The sequence below is a fragment of the Camelus ferus genome, chromosome 19 (genome assembly GCF_009834535.1).
Source record: "Camelus ferus isolate YT-003-E chromosome 19, BCGSAC_Cfer_1.0, whole genome shotgun sequence".
NCBI lineage: Eukaryota > Metazoa > Chordata > Mammalia > Artiodactyla > Camelidae > Camelus > Camelus ferus.
Window position 1 is genome coordinate 20,399,078 of NC_045714.1, and position 23,281 is coordinate 20,422,358.

The 23,281-nt window shown below is 44.8% G+C and overlaps 1 protein-coding gene across 5 annotated transcripts in view; it reads left to right on the top strand.

The window, feature by feature from the left end:
• Positions 1-23,281, top strand: part of BFSP1 (beaded filament structural protein 1) — a 52,564-nt gene that overhangs the window by 12,294 nt on the left and 16,989 nt on the right. For 2 of the 5 annotated variants that reach the window (XM_032461788.1, XM_032461787.1), the window contains exon 2: positions 17,742-17,802. The exons of 1 other annotated variant lie outside the window; for it this stretch is intronic. In XM_032461788.1, coding sequence (XP_032317679.1) covers positions 17,782-17,802 — 21 coding nt within the window. In that variant the 5' untranslated portion in view covers positions 17,742-17,781. Of the gene's footprint in view, positions 1-613; positions 702-12,211; positions 12,897-17,741; positions 17,803-23,281 lie in introns of those variants that run through there. 2 more of the 5 variants (XM_032461786.1, XM_006194897.3) reach the window with 2 other exon arrangements.

Here is a 23,281-nt window from a genome sequence, read left to right on the forward strand (position 1 = left end):
ACTGAAATAGTCTTCCAGCCACTGACCTTATTAATTTTTTTCTTTGTTTCGAGGCAAAATATTATGCTCTCCTCCTAGTCCCATGGCTGGTCTTCAGATAGAGTAGAACAAATGTTTTGTGCTTCCTACAAATGTTATCAAATTGTTTCCCAAGTTAGGTCATTGCAGTTGCAAAATTCTTGTTTTGGTAGAAAACTTGGCCAAAAACAATAGAGCCAATGGTCAGCCATTATTTCATGGGGAAAAAAAAAAGAAATCTTGAGATTCACTAGGGATTACGATCTCCTTTTGCACTGAAATAGAGACCAATTCTCCCAGCTGGGCCTAAACTTGTTTTTGAGATAAATCTCTTTCTTTCTGTATAGAGATGCACTTTAATTTACTGGCTGACTTCCCCAGTTTTTGAAATGGCCCCATAAAGTTTTGGAAGGCATTTTAACTTTATAAGGCAATTTATCATAAGTTAATTTTCAGAAACTTCTTGAGCCAACTTGAAATCAAAACAAGCCATTTTATCAGGCTGTATATGCTAATTCTAGTCTAATTTTGTTTAACTGAGCATTTAAATTTAGGGTCCCATTTTACATAACATAAAGCCTGATTTTCTTTTGAGCTGGCAGAGCCTGAAGAAAGGACATCAGAAATTTCTCCCTATCGATTTCTGCCACACACTGGAGAGATGGATCTAAATTATTTCACAGGTAATGTGATGCCAGTAAATGTTGAACAACTTTCAGGGGGAGGACGTCCAGAAGTCTCCTTATGGTGTTTGTCAATTCCTATGGTGTAAATATTCCCACATGGTTGATTTCAAGCTCCAACGAGGTATCAACCAGCTCCCCAAATTCCTGAATACTTAACAATTGGGTCTTATGAGCTCCTAAGAGGCAGCTCCAGAAGAGTACTGCAGGAACTCAGCCAAATTCAGGACCCAAGTGCAGGCTTGGGAACACTGGCTTGTTGGCTCTGCGCTGCCCTGGAATTGGTCTTAGAGGTCACGAGGACATCACGTCACAAATCCTGGCAAAGTGGCATTTTCAAATCCAGTGTGTGTATTACCCGAAAACTCAGGTTGTCTTGAAAAAGCAATGTGCCTTTAGAGAACTGACCACAAGTTAGGGTCATTGAGGACAGTCCAAAGGCATGTTAGAGACAGGGACCACTCACGCTCTGTGGCTTGAGTTTAAACTGCTATGTTCAGCAGAGGCTGACCACAGAACAAAATAAGCAGGCAGAATCTGACTTGGGTACCCTACTTTGTCGTGCATTTTGTTTTAGGTTTTATGTCTGAAAACCGCAGCCTTTGAGGATGTCTGGGAAGTGTCTTCATTATCCATCACTTGAGGACATCTCTTCTTTCTTCCCATCTTCTTAAAATAGAAGCTCTGTTCTAAGGAATTAACTTTTCCTTTTAGTGTGTCTTGTAGCTACAGTCATTCTGCTGACTGGAGCGCAGTTTTCTTTCTTAACAAATGTATGCTTTTGTGTCCTTATATATTTCCTCTAACGATGAAAGTTGACAGGAACAGAGCCATCACGGGGGAAAGCAAAGCAAATCTCAGTGTAGGGCTGCTACTGACCTTGCCCTTGGCCTGTGAAGCAGCTCAGTCAGGGAATGTGGGGTGCGAGGACCAGGCCACTGGTACAGCTGTTGATAAGAGCTTCATGCTGCATCTCTGACCAACTGGTACCCAGCTGCCCCATTCAAAACTTTCAAGATGAGCCTCCCAACATTCAAAAACTTTGTCTTTCAAGTTTCTAAGATTCTTCCACTCTTGAATTCATTTTATCAGGCTACTTTGTGTCGGAAGCTTCCCTACTTGATGAATGAGGTATTGTATCTGTCAGGGTTCTTCTGTTTCTAGCAGAAAATAAAGGGAATAAACAGTCTAAAGAGAATTTAGTGAAGGGACAATCTCTAGACTCGTGAGCAGAATTAGGGGAATCCACAAAGCACAGTGAAGGGTCCAGAAACCAGCAGCAGCAGAAGTGATTATGCCTAGAGGGTGAGGGTGTGGGATGGGAATCTCTCTGACCTCTGGCCAGTGACTCTCATTTGCCAAACCCTACTGGAAGCCAAGGGACACGGAAGGTAGGTGATGCCATCTGAGGGCCAGCCTTTTAGGGTTTTGAGCAGCCTGGGGAAGGATGGATCTCTGGGGGGATCCTCTAGTGGAGGATGGCCATTGGGGAATGAACAGCATTGATATTGGCCCTGTACTCAAAAAGCTGCAGTCTAGTGGGAATAATCATATGGGCAGTTCTGCCAGGAAAGTGGAGAGGTGGAGGCTTAGCCAGAAAGGTGTCTTGGCTCAGCCTATGGAGGGCGTGGGTGTGTGGAACTGAAGACCTCTCGTGGCATCCATTTTCATAAATGAATATGCATGAGCTGATGTGTAGGAGGTACAAAGGATTAAGGAAAATATTGGTTTCAAAACCCAGGGACACAGGCAGATGAAGTAAAGGGTGGTATCTGCTGGGTGAGAATAAAAGCCAGATGACAAAAATTTTAAATAAATGAAGGGGTGAGAGTCAGTGGACATCAACCATGAGCAGATAGTAGACAGTGGAACATCAGGGTGATGATATCCACATCACTGAGTGCCCTTTTCCAAAAGAACTGACAAGTCAGATGGTTGGAATAGGTAGTTCTTTGAATTTTGGCCAGACCTATTGTAACAGAGAAGAACAAACCTGACTCCATGTTGGATCTGTTCCTTTAGCTCTAACCTTTGTGCTCTGTTGCCTGTGCTGAGTCATGCCAGCTCTGCACTGTTTGTAAAAGAATGTTACCTGCAGCCTGAAATTCTCAGGGCTCTGACATTTAAAGGTGTAATACTTTTCCATTCACATAGAGATAAAAAGTTGCAGAACAGGGAATCACATTTGCCTTGCTGGAGATTTATAGAACATTGTGACCAGACCTAAGGGGTCAACTGCAAGAAGGAAGGATTCCAGCACCAAGAAGTTTGCAACAACCAGCCACACCCACTCCCCTTTTAGTATAAAAGAAGCCGAATTCTAACTTGGGTAAGACAGTTCTTTGGGATGCTAGTCCACCATTCTCTCAGTCTGCTGGGTTTCCAAATGAAGTTGCTATTCCTTGCCCCAACCACTTGTCCCTCAGTTTATTGGCCTGTCATGTAGCGAGCAGTATGAGCTTGGATTCGGTAACACTACGTGCCTGCCAAACAGTGGCAATCTTCTGCAACTTGGCTATCATTAGAACTGTCATTAGAAAACTTCATATGGAATTTAGGCCTGAGAGTTGAAAGTCTGGGCTTAAAATGTACAGTCTTACTATCCCTCTGTGCAGAATCTGAAAACAGTTGATAAAATAGCTTGGATATCATCTCTCCCAATTTCGGATCAAAGCTGAGAAGTTGGTAAACTTTGGAAGGTAAGTTCAGCCTTATGAAGTAGTTCAGCCAGGTCCTCTTGATATCAATAAGAAAGTAGATATGGACCTACAAAAACCATGGGTATACCAGATGCATGATTAAATCTGTACTTGTCTATTTCTATTAGAAATGCCTTCATGGATGCTTGTGCCTGATTTCTTGGGGTCTACTTCCTAAGTGGTACAAATTGGCGTCTGGAACATCTTTCTTTTAGGGCAAAACGAGTATGCCAGTTGGCCAACTATGGCTCGATGATACATCAGACCACTTGATAATCTATTCCCAGAGGAAAAGGGGTTGTGGTTCAGATGTAGGTTGACCCGACTTGGGTGCAGTGGTGGGTCTGTTTAATGGCATCCTAAAGAGAAGTACAGAGCAGAAATATGAATCACATGGCTAGACTGAAATCCACAAGAAATTATAACTGTGAAAGAGACTTCTCCAAATGTGCTCCTGTGGATGGCGCCTGCTGGGACAATGACTCACTTCTGCACCCCTGAGGTCATGGGCATGCGTATGGCCACTTTTCAAGCATAACCAGAGTGGTGATGAGTGAGTAGGTGTGACAGTGTCTCGACAGCATTCCAAGGCTGTACCCCATTGTCCGGTGCTCAGGGAAGGCGAGTCCAGATACATCTCAAAATCCCTTCATCTTAGTGTATTAAACTCCTACCCTAGTCATCCACGAAACCCTGGTTGCTGACACCGCAATACCATCTGGTGAATCAGGAGCACTTTTGCATTTTTTTGTTGTCATTAAGAAGCATCTATTCTCAGCACAATTTTTCCAGAGGTGTTTGGGATTTTGGAGGGTAGCTTTTTCTTTTGTTATAATTTCAGACTTAAAGAAAAGTTACAGGATTAGTACGGGGTACTCCCATATTTCCTTTACCTAAATCCACCAATTATTACATGTTTCTCCATTTGCTTTATTATTCTAGGTATTTATATATGTGTACATTATATATGCATATATATTATTTATTTTCTGAACCATTGCAAGTAAGTTGGATATTGTGCGTAATTAATTATTCCTTAAACCAGCATGTATTTCCTGAGAACAAGGTCATTTGCTCATATGCCATGGCACAATGATCAAAATCAGGCATTTTAACACTTACAATATTACTATCTAACCCATTTTCCATATTCAAATTTCATCAATCATCACAATTATGTTCCTTGATAACTTTTTTTGGTTATTGGTTTTCTGGTCTAGAATCCTATTCAACATCATGCTTTGCCATAAAAAAATAAATTAATGCCATTTGCAGCAACATGGATGCCCCTGGAGAATGTCATCCTAAGTGAAGTAAGCCAGAAAGAGAAAGAAAAATACCACATGATATCACTCATATGTGGAATCTAAAAAAAAAAAAAAAAAAGAACTTATTTATAACATAGAGACAGACTCACAGACATAGAAAACAAACTTCTGGTTACCAGGTGGCAAGGGAGCGGGAAGGGAGTGGGAAGGGATAAATTGGGAGTTTGAGATTTGCAGATACTAACTGGTATATATAAAACAGATAAACAAGTTTATACTGTATAGCACAGGGAACTATATTCGATATCTTATAGTAGCTTATGGTGAAAAAGAATATGAAAAACGAATATACATATGTTCATGTATGACTGAAGCATTGTGCTGTGCACCAGAAATTGACACAACATTGTAAACTGACCATACTTCAATTAAAAAAAGAAAAAGATCGTGCTTTGCATTTAGGTGTCATGACTTTTGTTGGTGCCCATCAGTCAAAAACCGCAAGGAATACATCTGTCATCAAACAAATTTGGGTTTGTTGACATTCGCTTTGGTTTCTGTGTTAGACTCTGAGAAAAGCAGGTTGGATGTTTCATGCCCTCCTACCTTTGATTGTGTTTGAATCTATGGCTTCACTTTCCAGAAAGCTTTCAAAATCAACAATGTGTGTGCAGCTGGAGACAGAGCTTTGTGTTCAAGTGTGTTTCTCCCTCCATTGTCACCCGTCACGCTGACTTACAGAGCCTGCTTTACAGCTGATGGAGAGGCCAGTCTAAGGCAGCAGGGGTTGGAAGGTCAGGGTCTTGCCCTTTCCCTCTGGGGTTCCTGGCCACCTTACTCAATACAAGCCTTTCCAGGATGACTTGCCTTTCGAGTTGATCCAGTTTGGTGGAAAGACTTCAAGTTGCACATCTCTGCACCCATCTGCCCCATCCGCCATCGCCCTGGGGGCCAGGAGGCAGGGTGTTCACTCTTAGGGCAGCGTGGCCCTCTTGTGGCAGACATTTGTTTGTCCTGGGAAAAGGATTGGGCCATAAAAGGAGAAGGTGCAGGTTCAGCATGCGAGAGCCATCTATCAGATCGCTAGGGTGCCGTAACAAAGTACCGCCGACTGGGGGGGGGGCTTAAACGACAGAAATTAACTTTCTTATAATCCTGGAAGCGAGAAGTCTGAGATGGAGGAGTCGGCAGGCTGGCTTCTTCTGCGGTCTCTCTCCTTGGCGTGTGGGTGGTTGTCTTCTGCCTGTGTCTTCTGCCTGTGCCTTCTCTCTGCACCTCCCTGAGTCCCACCTCCTCTTCTAAGGACACCAGTCATAGCTCATTAGGACTCACCCATATGACCTCATTTTACTTTAGTTACTTCCTTAAAGGCCTCATTTCCAAACAACAGTCACATTCTAAGGTATTGGGGGGCAGGGCGAGGGTTTCAACAGAGGGATTTTAGAGAACACAGTTCAGCCTATAAGAAACAAGAAGATCTTAGAGAGTCTTTAGCTCAAATCCATCAGTTTAGAAAATGGGTCCACTGAATTGTTCCAAGGTCACACACTAGTAGTCAGCAGAGACCCCTCCTCTCTCGTCTACCTTTTATGCCTGTAAAAAGCCCAAAGCAAACTCAGAACATATCTCAGGGAAGACCTCAAAGTCTAGAATATGAACTTGACTAAAAGGCAAACCATCTAGGCCTATTTTTCATGTGTTCAGTGGATGCAAATGTTAATTAAAATTTTTAAAAGTGTCTTATGTTTAAACTTTAAATAGAAATAAAAAGATGTGATGAACATAAAACCTGGTATATGACACTAATTTTTAATTATATATATGTTTTCATATGACTGTAATCACGATGCATCTGGTAGTTTTTTTTTCCTGCTCCCTTTCATGTTTGTTACAAACATTTTCACTCATGTCATCACATATTCCACATGATTACAATTGGTCAATGGTTATAGACCACTTTCTCCTATTGTTTCTGCACAGTTTCAGCTCAACCATTTCCCCTCCGTCCCTCACCCTCTCTTTGCTATTATTACACAGATACACGGCTGTAAAGAAAAGCAAATCATGTTTTTTAGACGCCTGCACTACAAAGTGCTTAATGTGTAATGTGATCACATTTTTAACAAATGTTTTTGAAACTCATCTCAAACTCTCTAAAAAAAATTGCAAAACAGTACAAGCAACACACATATACCTTTTACCCAGACTCACCTATTGTTACTGTTTTGCCCCATTTCTTTTCTCTTCCTCTCTCCATGTATTTTAATGTGTATGTTTATGAATATATTTATATGTGTAATTTTTTTCTAAATCATTTGAGAATCAGGTGCATACATCATGCATTTTACCCCTAAGTATTTCAGAGGAAATTTTCTACTAATAAAGAAAGGTATTATTTTACTTAACTGTGTCACAGTCATTAGTCAGTAAATTTAACATTGATACAATTCTAGTCTATCGTTCATCTTCCAATTTTGCCCATGGCTCTTGTGATGACCTTAGAGCATCTTTTCTCCTCTAGTCTACGATTAGTATTGCCTTTGGATGTCATGTCTCCTTTAATCTGGAACTTTTCTACATTTCTTGGCCTTTTATGATACTAACATTTTAAAAGAATATCGTCCTCTTCTATTTTTATGAATAGAATGTTCCTTATTTTGAGTTTGCCTGGCTTTTCCTTATGATTAGATTCAGGCCATGCATTCACACGGGCCAGGAGGAGACGCTGTGTTCTCAGACAAACCACGATACTCTTGAGAAAGAACCCTATTCTTACACTGAGACCAAGGGTGTGAATGTGGATTGTCCCAGGTAAACTGGGATGTGTGGTGACCCTTGTTCTGTAAGTGATTATTCCCATTTTACCAGTGCCTATTCTGGGACCAGACTGGTTAAGTCACTTACCAAAGTGATGGGCTTGCTGGCCCGTTTCCCACTGCCCACAGCTGCCTCTCTTTCCTGCAGAGCTTTGTCTGGCCATCCTAGTCCATGCAGAGTCTATTCGGATGCCTGGGGCAGGCCAGAAGTTCACCTGCGATCAGTCCTCAACAGCCCTTGGGAGGGGTCAGTGAGTGTCCGGCTCCCTCACCTGTGGGTCGGGAGGCTGCGAGATGTCTGCGCTAAGCTGTCTGTCTCCCAGAGTCTCCAGCAGGATTAAACTGCACTTCCCCACCTTGCGGACTTGCTGTCATCACAAACCCTGCTTTGCATTCCCTGCAGGTGCTTCCTGGGATCATCTTCCAAATAAACGACTTGCACTTTAGCTCTTGTTTCAGGGTCTGCTTTGGGGGAACCCGAACTAAGTTAACCAAGAAGAAGGGAAACCCAGCTGTGGATTAGAACTAGCTGTCATATTTTATAGCCATTAAAAAATAGAATTAAGGAGCAGATTCCAAAGTCACAAACCAGCCAAATGTCCTGCAGAGAAGGGTTAACTACACCACCTTAGTCTCTCTTCTCATAGGAGATGACACCCCCTATAGTAAAATTCTTATATTTAGATTCTTATAAGAATCTATAAGAATTCTTATAGGATATTAGATTTATAGGAAACTAAAATCTTTATAGAAAACTGTAGTAAAATTCTTACATTTACACTTTTAATAATGTCATCTGGTGAAGGCAGGGTATCATAATAGTACCACAGTCCTGCTACAGGACAGTGTAAGTTATACAAATCTTAAAGAATCTATACTTTTAGGGAAAAACATTAAGTTTCAAAAACAAAAAGCTAAGTGAAAAAGTTTAAAAACTATGTACTGTAACAAATAAAACTTTGATCAACAGCTTGGGTTTGAATTACCTTGGACCACACAACCATCTTCCATGTGAGGTGGGAAGCTTCATGAAAAGACCAGCAGGACCCATAGGCAGGGCCACTACTTTTCTGCCAACGCCATCTGGTTCCCTGGCCCAGCAGCACTATCTCACATTTGTGCTTCTGTAAAACAGCTTCCTTCTAAGAAAGCGAAACTTACCCCTAAGATTCTATTGGTTCCCTGAGCTCACTCCTGATTGGTCCATTTGTAACACCTCATTTGCATAACGCCCACTCCTGATTGGTCCATTTCTACCACTCCTGACTGTCCATTTCTAAAAAGCTCATTCCTGATTGGTCCACTTTGTTACACCTTATTTGCATATGATGTTGCGAAGTCTAGACTCGCAGCCTATAAAAGCCTGTGTAAACCTACAGATGGGGTTCAGAGCTTGGAGTATTAACTCTTCTGGGCCCCCAGGTGTAATAAACCTGAGTTCTCTAACCCTCCAAGTGCTGCTTGGCCTCTCACCAGGATCCAGGTTGCTGTCACAACTGAGCTATAACACTGAGCTATAACACTTTGCTGCAACACATGTTCGAACGCCAAACCAATCAGTCAACATTCCAAATTCAGTATCTGGAGATCTTCTTTTCTTTAAAGTCATTCAGTTGCTCTAGAGAAGAATCTCAAATCTCCTGCCTGGGGACATGGCTGCCAAATGACCAGCATCCTGGGAATGAAGTGGTAAATGGGAGTTGGGGAGGGCACAGCTCCACTTTTGCTGTACATCTGCTCCTTAACCCCCTGTTTCAGTCCAGCCTCATCCTACCCTTGGTCATGCCTGATAACCTTGAACTCAAGACCTCTCGTTCAATTTCACCAGAGAATAATTTCCATGTCTCCTGTTGGGCAGTCGCCTGGCTGTGTAGGATGGGATAGGAAATCTGAAATTCTAACTGCTCTTATGAAGACTGTCAGGCAACCCTCAAGTGTTTCAGCTCTACTGCAACAGAGAAGAACAAACCTGACTCCATACTGGATCTGTTCCTTTAGCTCTAACCTTTGTGCCCTGTTGCCTGTGCTGAGTCATACTGGCTCTGCATCTTTTGTAAAGGAATGTTGCCGATAGCTTGAAAAATACAGGACAGCTCATTCTCAAAGCTCTGATGTTTAAAGGTATAACACTTTTCCATTCATATAGAGATAAAAAGTTGCAGAACAGGGAACAAGATTTGTCCTGTTGGAGGTTTATAGGAACATTGTGACCAGGCCCTACCCGGACAGCTGCAAGAAGGAGGGATTCCAGCACCAAGAAGTTTGCAACAACCAGCCACACTCCCTCCCCTTTTTAGTATAAAAGAAGCCTGAATTCTAACTCGAGTAAGATGATCCACCATCTTCCTGGTCTGCTGGCTTTCCAAATAAAGTCAATATTCTTTGCCCCAGCATCTCATCTCTAGATTTTTATGGCCTCTTGCGCAGTGAACAGTATGAGTTCGGACTGAGTAACACTACTCTTCACCCCCACCTTCTGCCATGTCTGGTACATCAGGTTCCTAAGCTTTCCTGAGATTGCCTCGCACAAACCAGCTGTTTCCTCTCCCATTCCCCTCTGAGGCACTTAGCTGCCTGCTTTCTCCACTGTGCTAAGTCAGTCGCCACTCATCTCTCCCTGGTCAGCCTCCCCAAAATTTGTTGACATACTATGTCCACTGTAATCTTTTCTCTCCTACGTTTGTGGAGTTTTAATCTTAAAAAAAAAAAAAATCTCTGCTGCCATTTTTGGTGGGGCTTGTGGGGAGGAGTAGAGATAATGCCTGGGTTCAGTCCACTACAACTGATGGGAAGCCTTCGAACTTTCCTTTCCAGACCTTTCTAGCCACCCCGCCTGGGCTTAACCCCACCATGTCAGGGAGCACACAGCCCCCTGTGCCGCGCTTATACCTCCTTTATGCTGTTCTGTCTGGAATTCTAACTCTTCTACCTACCTACGCACTGCCCATTGCCACTTCTTTGATGCAACCACAGCATTTTGTTAAGATCTCCGTTTTAGAACTTACCCAAGATTTCATTGTGTCTTAATTAGTTGAGTAGTACCTGCCTCTTAATAGTAGGGACTTGACCTTGTTCAGTAGTTAACTCCTCGAGAACTTTTGTGAGTAGATATTTTCTAAGTGTGTGTTCCACTGGATTAAACTGAAATAATAATTTTTCCTTTGTTAGGTGTCTGGGATTTGATGTTTTTTCTCAAATTGTATTTCTATATGTGCTAGACTGTGTTGCTGGTCCCAGTGCTTCACTCCAGGATGATTATAGAGTTACACTCACACCCTTGCTATGGCCTTGGGTGGGCCGTGCCTCTTCGCTGACTCTTGACTGTGGCTGTGGCTGTGTGATTTGCTTTGACCAAGGGGATGTTAGTGTACACAATGTGAAAAAAGGCCTGGGACCAGCTTGTGTGGCTGGGCTCCCTCTCGCCCTCTGTCACTGCTAGTTTAAGGAGGATGGGAGACATCTGGAGCAGAGCTGTCCCAGCTGATTGGGAGAACTGCAACTCGCAGGAGAGCTATCCAGCCAAACTGCAGCCCTGGGAGTGGAGTGATAAATAATTCTTTATGCCACTTAGTTTGGGGGTCAGTTTGTTCTGCAGCAATATCTGACAGATACATGATGTCAAAGGGAATGAATGACTTTATAACTCTTGGTCTACATTGGTTTTGCTCTCCAGGAAGCCTGAAACCAATGCACCATGCCATCAGCATGGTACTTGTGCGTCATATCATAGAAACTACTCATGCAGTGCTCCTTGATTTGATCATAAAAACTATTTTTAAATGGCTTAAGAAAAGAAAATAGAATGATAACCACACCATCAGCACAACTTTGGACCTTATACAGATGCTTTCCAGACCGAATCCATTATCTTACAGTCTTTTTTGAGAAATAATAAACCTTAATAAGCCCAACAAAGATCCTTGTAATTTTCTTGATCTTTAATAACTATGCCTTTGATTTGTAGTATATTATGTGCTATCCCTAGCATTGTTAATTATATGGTATTGCTAATTCTTATTTTTAAAAAACAGCCTTTGGATAAAGATTTTTAAAACTGGAGATAGAAAAAATGTATTTAGGAACATTCTCATCAAATGCTATTAATTTCTTTCAAGAGCCACAATTTACTTTTAAACTGGTCAAAGCCTAGTTCTGTTATTTACATAATACAAATTAAAATAAAACATAGTGGCAAAACATTTCCTTTGTGTTCTCTAATTGAGAGTTGGCCAACTTATTAAATCTTTAGGCTGTAAGGATTTTTTTTCCTGAGTCCAAAGATTCTATTATGTCAATGTCCTGACAGAGCTCTCCTTGTAATTCCTACTCTAGAAAGGATGTCAGAATTCATGAGAGGCAGGGGAACTTTATAATGACGACGACCATGCAACTGTTTTCTGAGCTATTGTACAAAAAAGAGATTCGTCACAAACATGCACAACTATTAGTAAGAGCTTACTTGCTACCACCTCACAGTTTATCGAGAGGTGCCACGTGATTTTGCATCCATGGTTAAGAACCCCTCATGTAAGGAGGGGTCCTGAATGTCATGTAATTATGAAAAAGAACTGCTTAAGCAATCAGAAAAAAAATGATGTTAAAAAGTTCTAGGATTGGGAGCTTGACTGAGAGAGAAGAGATGAAGAGACGGGTCCTTGGGCTCTCGAGCTAGTCCACGTTTAACAAGCTCCCTTGGGCTTCCTTCACAATTCCCAGTGGAAACTGTCAAAAGAAAGGCACGCCCCTCCCGTCCTCCTGCCCCTCCACTGAATCGTAAAGCCACAGGCTTGAACAATCACGGGACAAAAACCTCATGGCCCAGTTTAACGTTCCAACCCCCAGAGCTGTATAGGCCGCTAATCCAGCGCACAAAAGCCGGCCTGCCGCTCTTTTATTCCTCCCGAGGCGGGAGCAACAGCTGACCAGCTCTGGAACGTCCCAGCGGCGTGCCGCGGGCCTCCGATGTTTATTTAGCGGGCTGCTGGCTCGGCGAGGGGCCCCCGGGAGCCGGCTGCGCGCGCTCGCCCGCACAGGAGCCATGTACCGGCGCAGCTACGTCTTCCAGACCCGCAAGGAGCAGTATGAGCGCGCCGAGGAGGCGCAGCGCTCCGCCGAGCCGGACAGCCTGGCCGAGGGCCGGGCCGCCGCGCCCAGCCTGGCGGCGCTGCAGGGGCTCGGCGAGCGCGTGGCCGCCCACGTCCAGCGGGCCCGGGCGCTCGAGCAGCGCCACGCCGTCCTCCGGCGGCAGCTGGACGCCTTCCAGCGCCTGGACGATCTGGCCGGCCCCGAGGACGCCCTCGCCCGCCACGTCGAGGGCAACCGCCAGCGCGCCCGGGACCTGGCGGCCGAGCGCAGCCGGCTGGAGCGCCAGGGCGCAGAGGCGCAGCGCGCGCTCGACGAGTTCCGCAGCAAGTAAGCGCCCGCCGCGGGGGGCGACGCAGGCCGCGCGGGTCCGGGGGCGCGCTGCCACCGGGGTGGGAGGGCCATCTCTGGTCCCGGGGCGACCGAGGACTTCATGCCCGCAGAGGGCACGCACGTGGTGCAGTTCTCTAAGATAGGATAGCTTCGGTTTTGATGGGACTTCACAGTTTACATGAAATGGCCTGATTTACTTTTAATATATTTTCCAATCCAGATATAATTGACGTGCAATAAAATGCAGATTTTTAAGTGCCTAGTTCAGTGAGTTTTGGCAAATGTAGACACCCAGGTAACTACTAAAACAAGATATTTATTCTGTCCCCAGAAAGTTCCCTTCTGCCCTTGAGACTGGGATTCAAGTCTGGAGCATGTCGAATAGTCTTCGCCACATCACAGCCACACCTGGACCGTGTTTCAACATGTGTCCACTAGGGTCTTGCCAGGCACAGTGCGATCCATGGACCAACAGCAATGCCATCACCTAGGAGCTTGTTAGAAATGGCGACTCTTGGGCCCACCCCCCAAGCTCCCGTGTCAGACTCTGCATTTTAACAAGGCACCCAGGTGATTCGTAGTTTAAGAAGTTAAACATTGAAGTTGAGACTCTGATCCTGGGCATGGTCCTCCGTTTTGACAGCCTGAATCATGTTTTAAAATCACCTGAAGAGCTATTCAAAGAAAAAAGATGCTCAGGAATTTGTCAGCCTCTTTCCAGGTTATACTGAATGGATGTGCGCTTTGACTCAGCTTGTGCTTCAGGGAATTTACTCTCTGATCCCCTAGCAGGTGTCAAAAGGCATGTCCACAAGGATATTCACTGCAGCGTGATCTGCAGTAGTGAAAATCTGGGACCAACCTAAATGCAACTAACAGGAATCAGGTTATAAAACTGTGCTTCACGCAGTGGAATACTATGAAATTGTGAAAAAACAGTGTGTTATTATGATTCATTTTAAAAAGACAGGGGAAAGAATAGAGATTTTTTGCTGGCATAAGGAAAAAGAGGTCACAGACACAAACATATAATGACACTGGTTACCTATAGGGATAAGGGAGTAGGAACAGAGGTGAGAGGGAGACTTTTAACCTAACATCTTTTCATGTCATTAAAAAAATTCTCTAATCATGTAAAAGATTTATCCGTATAAAAATTATATGAGTTAATTTTAAAAATACAGATGCACAGGCCCCATCTTGGACCTCAAGTAGGGCCCAGGTTTTTCATGTTTAGTGAGTTCTACTGGCAATTCCAGTGAACAAATGGTTTTGGGAACCTCTGGTCTAGGGTAGCCAGAGGATTTTTTCCAAAGGTGCTCTATGTTTGAGTTCCACGTTCTCAATCCCAGTTGTGGACAGGTTATTCATCACTGTGTACTGAGTGTATTTATCAGATCATAACCATCAATTCCATTTCCATTACTACTTCTGTTTTTAGTTTTGATCCATAGAAGTAGGTTGGGAGCTCGAAGAAGGCATCTGAAAATTCCTACAGCCCTTCCGGAGAAAACTGAAGTTTGGTGAGGGCCTGAGGTGGCAGGACTTGAACTTAGGTTTTTCGCCTTACGCCCATACTCTTTCCGGAACACGATGTCTTGGAGAGAAGCCATTCTTTGGACTCCTTGGAGTGAGGCCCAGAGATAGGACTTCATTAATGCAAAGCTCATGTTCTCTAAGGCAAAGGGAAGTGGATGCTGGTTGACACCCAGGGCAGCTCCATGGGTCATCAGGGCACCCCAGATCCCCACATGGCCCTTACTTGGTCCTTAGGCCACAGTATGTGGTGATTTGGTTGGGCAAGCATGACTGCCATGAGCCCTCATTGAAGGAGTGGCCATGTTGAGTTTTCCTGATTTCACTTGGTTTTTGAGTTGTACGTCCATCATGGGGCCATCCCTTCAGGCTGTGTGATTTATTTAATAATTTTCATTAATTTATTCCCTCCCATTGCTGCCTTGGAGAAGTTTTGATATTTTGACTGGAGTTTTGGGATATGAAATCATTATAAAAATCCTACCTGTCTACATGCATGGAGAAACATAGTGAGTTTGGTTTTATTCCAGAGGTGAGGCAATGACTAGCCAGAACCAGGTGAAAATAATGCAGAAATGGGAAGGTACATGCAGTTTTGCTTGGCATGTTCTTTACCTGGATAGTTGAATAATTTCAAAATCAGGTCTTCAGCACATCAAACAAAGACGAAAGAAAATAAAAGCTAAATAAAAATAAAAATAAATTAAACTACCAAAATACAATGATGAATATAGTCAATTATCCAAATTGCTGAAAGCCAAATAATTCTATAAAACAATCAGATTGAAGCCAAAGTGTTTTTGTCATGTTATCAATTCACTTATATGAATATATTATGAATTCTTATCGTGAATTCTTTATAATGAAATCACTTGTCTTTAATATAATATCTAGGCTTGTCTACAGTACGAAAATCACATTAACATGTTGTTTATCCAATGTTTTTGAACTACAGAAATTCTTGGATATTTCTAGCAGGAAAAAGTAATGAGAAAATTAGATTTTGTTAACAGTTTTATTCTTAAAGCTAATTAACTATTAAAAAATTATTTCTGGCTCCATTAGAGCCACACAAAAGAAATTGCTAAATGTGACATCCTGGTGTGAAACGTAAAACTTGTGCAAACGTGTTCTGCTTACTGGTTACTAGCTGAGCTTCGTAGATTGCTCTAGAGGTGGAAACACTTACCCTGAGGTCAGGGCTTTAATTCTGAGGCATGGTTTTACAGCACCTCTCATAGTGTAAAGTCCTTGACATGGACCCATGGCCTGGGTGTGCAGGAGCACAGAAAGCAATGCTTTGTGGGTTGGGCTGAGCGCTAATCAGGACTAGTTTCAACCACCAATAAACTCCAAGTGACATTGGCTTATCCAAAATGGACATTTGTTTCTTTTCTTGTGTAAGGGCTGGGCTGACAGGTCAGTATGGCACCCCTTGTGTGGCCTTCAAGAAGGTGGCATCCATGCAGGTGCAGGATGGACAAAGGGATGCAGAAAGACATACCTACACCATCTCTTAATAAGATACCTGGAAGTGGCCACAGACTTATGCTTATATCCCATTGGTCAGCACTTGGTCACATGGCCACACTGAGCTGCAAGGAAGGCTGGGAAATGTAGTTCTCTCTTTCAGGCAGCCCTGCGGCAGCCAAGAGTGAAGGGCTCTAACTCCTGGAAGAAGGTTAGAAAGGATATTGGGGGCGGCTTACAGGGAATGAGGTGGGGGGGGGTGTCATTTGAGAAGGGCCTTCTCTCTTTCTTCAGGGGGTAAAATCCCCTCTAGGGGGAAAACTCATTCTGACCAAATGATTCCCGGGGTCTCTCTTCTTCCTTGATCTGGATCATTTTTTAGAAATCTAGGGAAGAAGCTGACTAGGAGGAAAAAAAACACTCCTGCTCCCAGTATCTTCATTAATCTTGTGTATGTTTTTAAAATGTTATTTTAATTTTTATTATTTATTTATTTTGAGTTTTTTGGGGGAGAGGAGGAGGTAATTAGGTTTGTTTGTTTGTTTGTTTACTTATTTATTTATTTTTAGAGGACGTACTAGGGATTGAGCCCAGGACCTTGTGCATGCTAAGCACATGCTCTACCATGTGTGCTATACCTTCCCCCACTTTAATTTTTTTAAATGAAGTATAGTTGATTTACAATGTTTCCAGTGTTCAGCACAGTGATCCAGTTTTACATGTATATGCATATATTCTTTTTCAGATTCTCTTCCTTTATAGGTTATTATAAGATATTGAATATAGTTCCCTGTGCAATCTTGTGTATGTCTAAATTTGGGAGGTGTCCCTGCTCTACCCAGGCAGTGTGATGTGGCTGTCAGGATGCAGTTTTGTTGTCAGACTCATGTCTGAGTCCTGACTCCACCCCTGCCTTAGTCAGGAGTCCCTCGAAGCCAAGCTTCTTTGGGAGGTGGCCTCAGGGAGCACCAGTCAGGGAGCAAGGAAGTGATGCAGGAAGGGAAGGAGCCGACACTGTGTGCATCATTCAGCAAGCTACCATCGTGGCCAGTGGCGCCCATTTGTGGTGTGGAGAACACACCTCCGTTGTCCCAGCTGAGGGTGAGGGAGCTGGGGTATGTATGTACCCACTCTCCCTCTTTCAGAGCCTGTGGCTGCTCCCAGGGGCACTGACTTTCCGATCCATCTGGCCTGCCCTGCCCACCAGACCACGGGAGGCCTTTGGTGTGCAGGGCGGTGCCCACAGAGATGAAGTGAAGTGTCAGGGGCATCGGCTGAGGCCTCGGGCCAGTTTCTCAAACTCAGTTTCCTCATCTTTCACACGGGGGTAACAACATCTGTCTTCCAGGGTTTTGTGAGGATTAAATGGCATAATCCAGAAAAACTGACCCACGTTGATCAATACCGTAGCGTGGGATATCCAAACAAGGTCAGGTTAATGGTGCTAGTTGGAGGTGGTTAGGGCAGCCTCTCAGTCTCTGTGCGGCTGCTGCACTTGGGTTACAGGTGTGCTGAGGTACAATTCCCTCGTCCTCTGGGAGGCAGGTGGAGGGGTAGGGGTGCTGGGGGTGGGGGCTGGGCCTCCAGGCTGGGAGACTCCTGTTCCACTTACTGCTCCCAGTTACCCCAGGCACGGTGCCCACGTCAGCACTTCCTGCGTGGGCCTTGTTGGGATAAAGGTTGGGGAGATGTGGGCTTGGAAATGTAGCATCAGCTCCTGCTTTCCTTGAAGAGAGGGTGTAGTCCGCACCTCAGGTCAAATCGAATGCTGATGGTGTGAGCTACACGTGGGGATCGTGGAAGATGCCCAGCTCTCCCCTTATGTCCCATTCGCAGGTATGAAAATGAGTGCCAGTGTCAACTGCTGCTGAAAGACATGCTCGAACGGCTTAACAAGGTGAGCCGAGCCCGTCCGCGGGTTCGGGTAGGTTCCCGACCAGATGGTGCTAAATGGCTGCGATGACTGTTTAACACACCTCCTCTTTGTGTTTTTTCAGGGTTCCCCTATTTCTTTCCCTGTCACTCTCTTTTTTTTTTTTCAATTTTCTTTTTCTTTATTTTATTGAAGTGTAGTTGATTTACAATGTTTCAGGTGTACAGCAAAGTGATTTAGTTTATATTCTTTTCCATTATAGGTTATTACAAGATATTGAATATAGTTCCCTTTGCCATACAGTACATTTTTGTTGTTTATCTGTTTTATATGTAGTAGTGTGTATCTGTTAATCTTAAATTCCCTGTTTATCTCTTCCCCCATGTTTCCCTTTGGTAACCATAAGTTTGTTTTCTATGTCTGTGAGTTTGTTTCTGTTTTTTAAATAAGTTCATCTGTATCATTTTTTTTTAGATTCCACATATAAGTGATATCATATGGTATTCGTCTTTCTCTGGCTGACTTACTTCACTTAGTATGATAATCTCTAGTCCATCCATGTTGCTGCAGTTGGCATTATGTCATTCTTTTTCATGGCCGAGTAATAGTCCATCACACACACACACACACACACACACACACACACACACACACACACACACACACACACACACACCCTCCACATGTTCTTTATCCAGTCATCTGTTGATGGACACTTAGGTTGCTTGCATATCTTAGCTATTGTAAATAGTACTGCTTTGAACATTGGGGTGCATATGTCTTTTTGAATTAGAGTTTTCATCTTTTCTGGGTATATGCCCAGGAGTGGGATTGCTGGATCATATGGTAGCTCTATTTTCAATTTTTTATGGACCTTCCATACTGTTCTCCATAGCACCTGCACCAATTTACATTCCCACCAACAGTGTGGAGGGTTCCCTTTTCTCCTCAGCCTCTTCAGCATTTATTATTTGTAGACTTTTTGATGCTGGCCATTCTGACTGGTGTGAGGTGATATCACTCTCATTCTTGAGTTCATAATTTCAACTGAAACTCTGTGAGTGAGTTCACATGCCCAGCTTCCTGCTGGAGACCCTCCTGCGGGGTTGTGTGGAGTTGCTCCTTGCAGGGGCAGTTTCCTTCTTTGGATCCTCCATCATCATTCTAACTGATTGGATTTTCTGCTTTAGCCAGGAGAACTTGACCACCAAATAGCAGAATAATCCTGGACCACAGAGGTTGGACAAAACCAGGGATGGCAAACAGCTGTAAGCATTATCCTTTTCTGATCGCTTCAGACCTCGAGTGTCAGAGGGGAAGGACCCACGGGGGCTGAGTAGTTGCAAGGTTGCTTATCCAGGATACCTGGCTGCTTCCCCTCCCCGCTTCATCGCCCATGACCTCATCCGAGTTGCTGATAAAACCTGGCACCCTTCCCTGCTGTGCCCAGATGTGGCCTTAAGATTCTTCTCCACGTGGGACGCCAGGCAACGGCTTTGGAGAGTCAAGTTTAGCTCAGGGTTAGGTCAGCCTGCTGGCCATTTCCTGGCTTTGTCCATCCTCTGTTGTCTTGGATTATTCTGCTAGTTGCTGGGAAGTCAGAACTACACTCTAGAGACGCTGACTTTTGCTTTGTTTATGTTACCTGCTGTGTGATGCTTCTGTGCCCTTCCCTGTTTGAGCATATGCTGTGCCATCCAAATCAGGACACTGTGCCAGGGTAATTGTGCAGGTCAATTGAAACTGGACTGTCTCAGGCCCACTGGACATCTACAGCAGGTGACATGAAAGTTTCTTTTTAAATACAGGGAAATAAAAATGAATGAATTTGAAAAGAATACAGGGTGAATCACAGTAGAAGATTTTGGATAGGGCAGAAATCGTGAGTGAACACAGGATGCAGATACAGTGAGCTGGGGAGGTCCCTGTACTAGCTTGTGGGAGCCTCAGAACAGCCTTGTGGTCTGGGGATTTTTAACCCTCAGAAATGACCTGGTCCAATCCCTTCTCTTTGTCAGTGAGAGAACTCATCCTTGGCGAAGCTAAGGAGCCCCGCCGCCCATCCACGGCAGGTGTGGGCAGGAGTAGGGTCTTCTGTGTCCATGGTTCATTCTTTCCCTCCTGAGGACAGGCAGGGAATGGCCGTCCCTCCGGAGGCAGACACAAAGCCAGAGTCTCCGGGTGAAAATGGCCCCTTTGCACTTGATGTTGGCGCCCCTGCCCACCGCCATCCCCGGGCCACCCTTGAGGTCATGCAGACACACTGAGAACACTGGCAGCTTCTGATCCGAAGGAGGCAGAGTCCAGAAGTGCGGGCGTTAGCACCCCAGGAGCGACCCTTGGCCGCTGAGGGGCAGGAGAGGGTGGCTGAGTCCCTGGCTGGCCCACCCCTCGTGGCAGCACTGCAGAGGTGAGTTTTCTGGTCTCTCAGGAGGTCCCCGCAGGACTGAGCCTGTTGTCCACAGAGGGAACCTGCTCATCACACACCTTTATTGGCTTTGTTCCTCTCCCTGTGCCCTGGAATCACCGGTACCCAGTCCTTGCCTCGGGGTCAGCTTCTGAGAAATTCAAACTAAGATAGCCTCTCAAGGGCTTGGCCAGGTGAAGGCTGGACCTTCCAGTTCTCTGTCCCCTGACATGGTCACAGGAGAAGAAGGAGGGACAGTAGAATTCATGTCTGCTTAGCTGTCAGGTCACTGATCTTAGTCTACAAAGCTTGGAATGTCTCCATCCCTCACATCAACCAGGTTTTGATGGTCAACTCAGCCTACTGTCCATTTCCTTTGGTCTCGTGGGACAGCTTCTTCCTCGGCCGTGGCCGTGGGAAAGGAGGTACACTAGGAATCACTGACCCAGTCTTTGAATATGGCTTGGAAAACATCACAATGTATGGACAGGCCTGGATGCTGCTGTGTTCATGAAGCTGCCATCTGTGAATACTGCCCGTGTAGTCAAACCTCCCGAACAGAGTGCCTATATTTTTAACAGCCAAATAAGTTAAAGCCGTTCTTTGCTATGCACTTTGAAATAAAATAAATTCCTCAACATACTACTTACATTCTCTGGCCAAAGTTATTCAGATTTTAAGGTTTTGGATGTATTAAGAATTCCCGATGGCTTTTAAATCTTTGGGTTTGGCTAACCTCTAGGACTCACAGTTCATATATATATATAAGCTATAAGGAATAGACTTTAGGATTTCTCTTTTTTTTTTTCTTGGAATCCCTAGAATTTTATAATGACATGGGTTCTGATCAAATGCTTTCACTTGAAAACAACTTTAAGAAATGCAGTTGTTTTAAGCACCTGCCACAGGGGCTTTCCCATGTAATTCGTGTGTCTTAAACACGTCTGGGAAGGAGCCAGAGGCGAGGGAGTTTAGGGGATGAAAGAATGGGGCATGAAGCTTTCGCTTTCAGGGCTACAAGCCTTCCTGTGCCCGAGAATTCATCTGAGGCTGGAAATGAACCTCTGGAGCAGAAGAGAGGGGCCTGGGAGAGGAGAGTTTAGGAGGAAGCTGGCAGCGGAAGAACAGAAGGGCAGAGGAAGAGAGAGGAAGGATGTGGAGGGAGAGAGGGAGAGAGAGCAAGCGGAGGCGGCGAGGGGGCCGGGGGGAGGGAGAGAGGGTGGGGAGCGGTAGGACTCACCCAGCATCTTCCTCCAGGCCGGCGCTTGGAAGGGAAGTGACCCCAACATTTTTGGAAAGGTTTTTGACATCCAGGATTGAAGTAGGTGTTTTTTAATCAAACCCTAATTAACTAGAAATCTAAAAAGAATTTGAATACCCATTCGTTAGCAGTTTTTTTTTTTTTTGCTTTGTTTTGTTTGTTGTTTATTTTTTTAGTTGGGCTTCTCCAAGGCTGGGTTTGAGGCTGGGCCTGGATACAGACACTGGGGTTTTTAATGGCTTTCTAGCATTTCTGTGGCTGGGTGGGCAAGGCTGATTTTTCAAGGGTACATTAGAGTCTACTTACTTCTCCAGTCCCTTTCTCAAAAACAGTCTTGACCGGTGGTTCTGAATCTTCGGTGTACGCCCTCCGGAGGGTGTGTTAGCACAGGCTCCTGGGTCTCAGCCTGGAAGTCCTGACCTGGCAGGTCTGGGAGACACCAGATTTGTTACCTTTCTAGTCATTCCAGGCGTGCGGTCCAGGGCCCACACTTGGAGAACCACTGGCCTAGATGTGAAACAGACACGGTACCAGGGTTGGAGTGTTTCCTAGCGTTAGACGGTTGGCCCAGAGTCTCGATTTGGAAAAATCGAGGCGCTTCTGCTGGTGGAGCTTTTGAAAATGCAGCGGCCAGCATCCGAAGCATAATGAAACCACAAGCGTCTACACATTGCTGAGCTCTGGCACGCACGAAAGAAAACACTTCCAAACGAGTTCTCCCCCTGAATCAGCAACTGCACATCCCAGCGACAGCTGCTCACCTTCGGGAGTGTTCCGAGGCCGTTTATCAGATGACTGTCCTCAAAGCAAGAGAATGTGCTTGCAGAGCATCTGGTTAATCTCTCCTGCAAGGACAAATGTGGGCTGGCCTTTTATTGTCGCTGTGAGCAGGGTTAAAGGTTGGCCGATGGGACCTGAGAGCGGTTGTTTGGCGTGATCTGGGGGGTGGCGGGGAAGCGTGGCAGGCAGCTTGCGGGGTGGGACCAGTGCTCAGCACTCAGCTCTCTGATGGTGGAGAGAAGCCCAAGACATTCCAGTCCCATAATCGTCCCTGTTAACTGCCATTAACTAGCTGCACGAGTGCTGGCTCAGCCTGGTCTCAGCCTTCTCGTCTGTAAGGGGAGACCGGTTTCTGAGCTGTGCTGGGCAGAGCCCTCAGGTTCCACGGGTTTGCCTGAAGGGCCTCTGAGGGAGGAGGGTTGCTAGGCTGAGCAGGGTTCCTGTTCCCTCATCGTGTCCTTCTAGAAGCACACCTCTGCTTTGATCTAGCACAAAGATAAACTCTGAAGTGCTGTTGGGCGGACAAAACAGTTCCAGAAGTTTGAGTTGGGTGAGCGTTGGCCACTCCTCGACCATCTTTCTGAAGTTTCAGACCAAATTCACACGGACAGATATGTACTAAATAAGCATTTATTCCGATGCAGGCTCCCAAAATTCGTGCAGCCTGTTCTTCACGAAGTCCCGGCTCCCTGTCGTTTTAGATGCCAAGGTGACACTTTGCATGAAAAGCTCCTTCAAGGCAGGTGATACAGTAAAGTCAGGATTCTGATATCCTCAGCGTCAGCATCAGACGATCGTCTCCTCCTACACCAGTGGACTTTTACAGGGATGGTCATAAGGACTCGAGTGCCTTTCCTAGGAGTGCAGGCCAAAGGCCTCCCTGGAAGCTAAACCCAACTAGAGCCAGGAGGGCCAGTATCTCAGAATATCTTGGTCAGGCCACATACTTTAACTGTCCTAACTTTTCATGTGGGGGTAGAGTATCTTAAATATTTTAGCAAACCACATATCTGTATTAATGAGAGCCTGTTGCTAACAGTCATCATGCTTTTTAA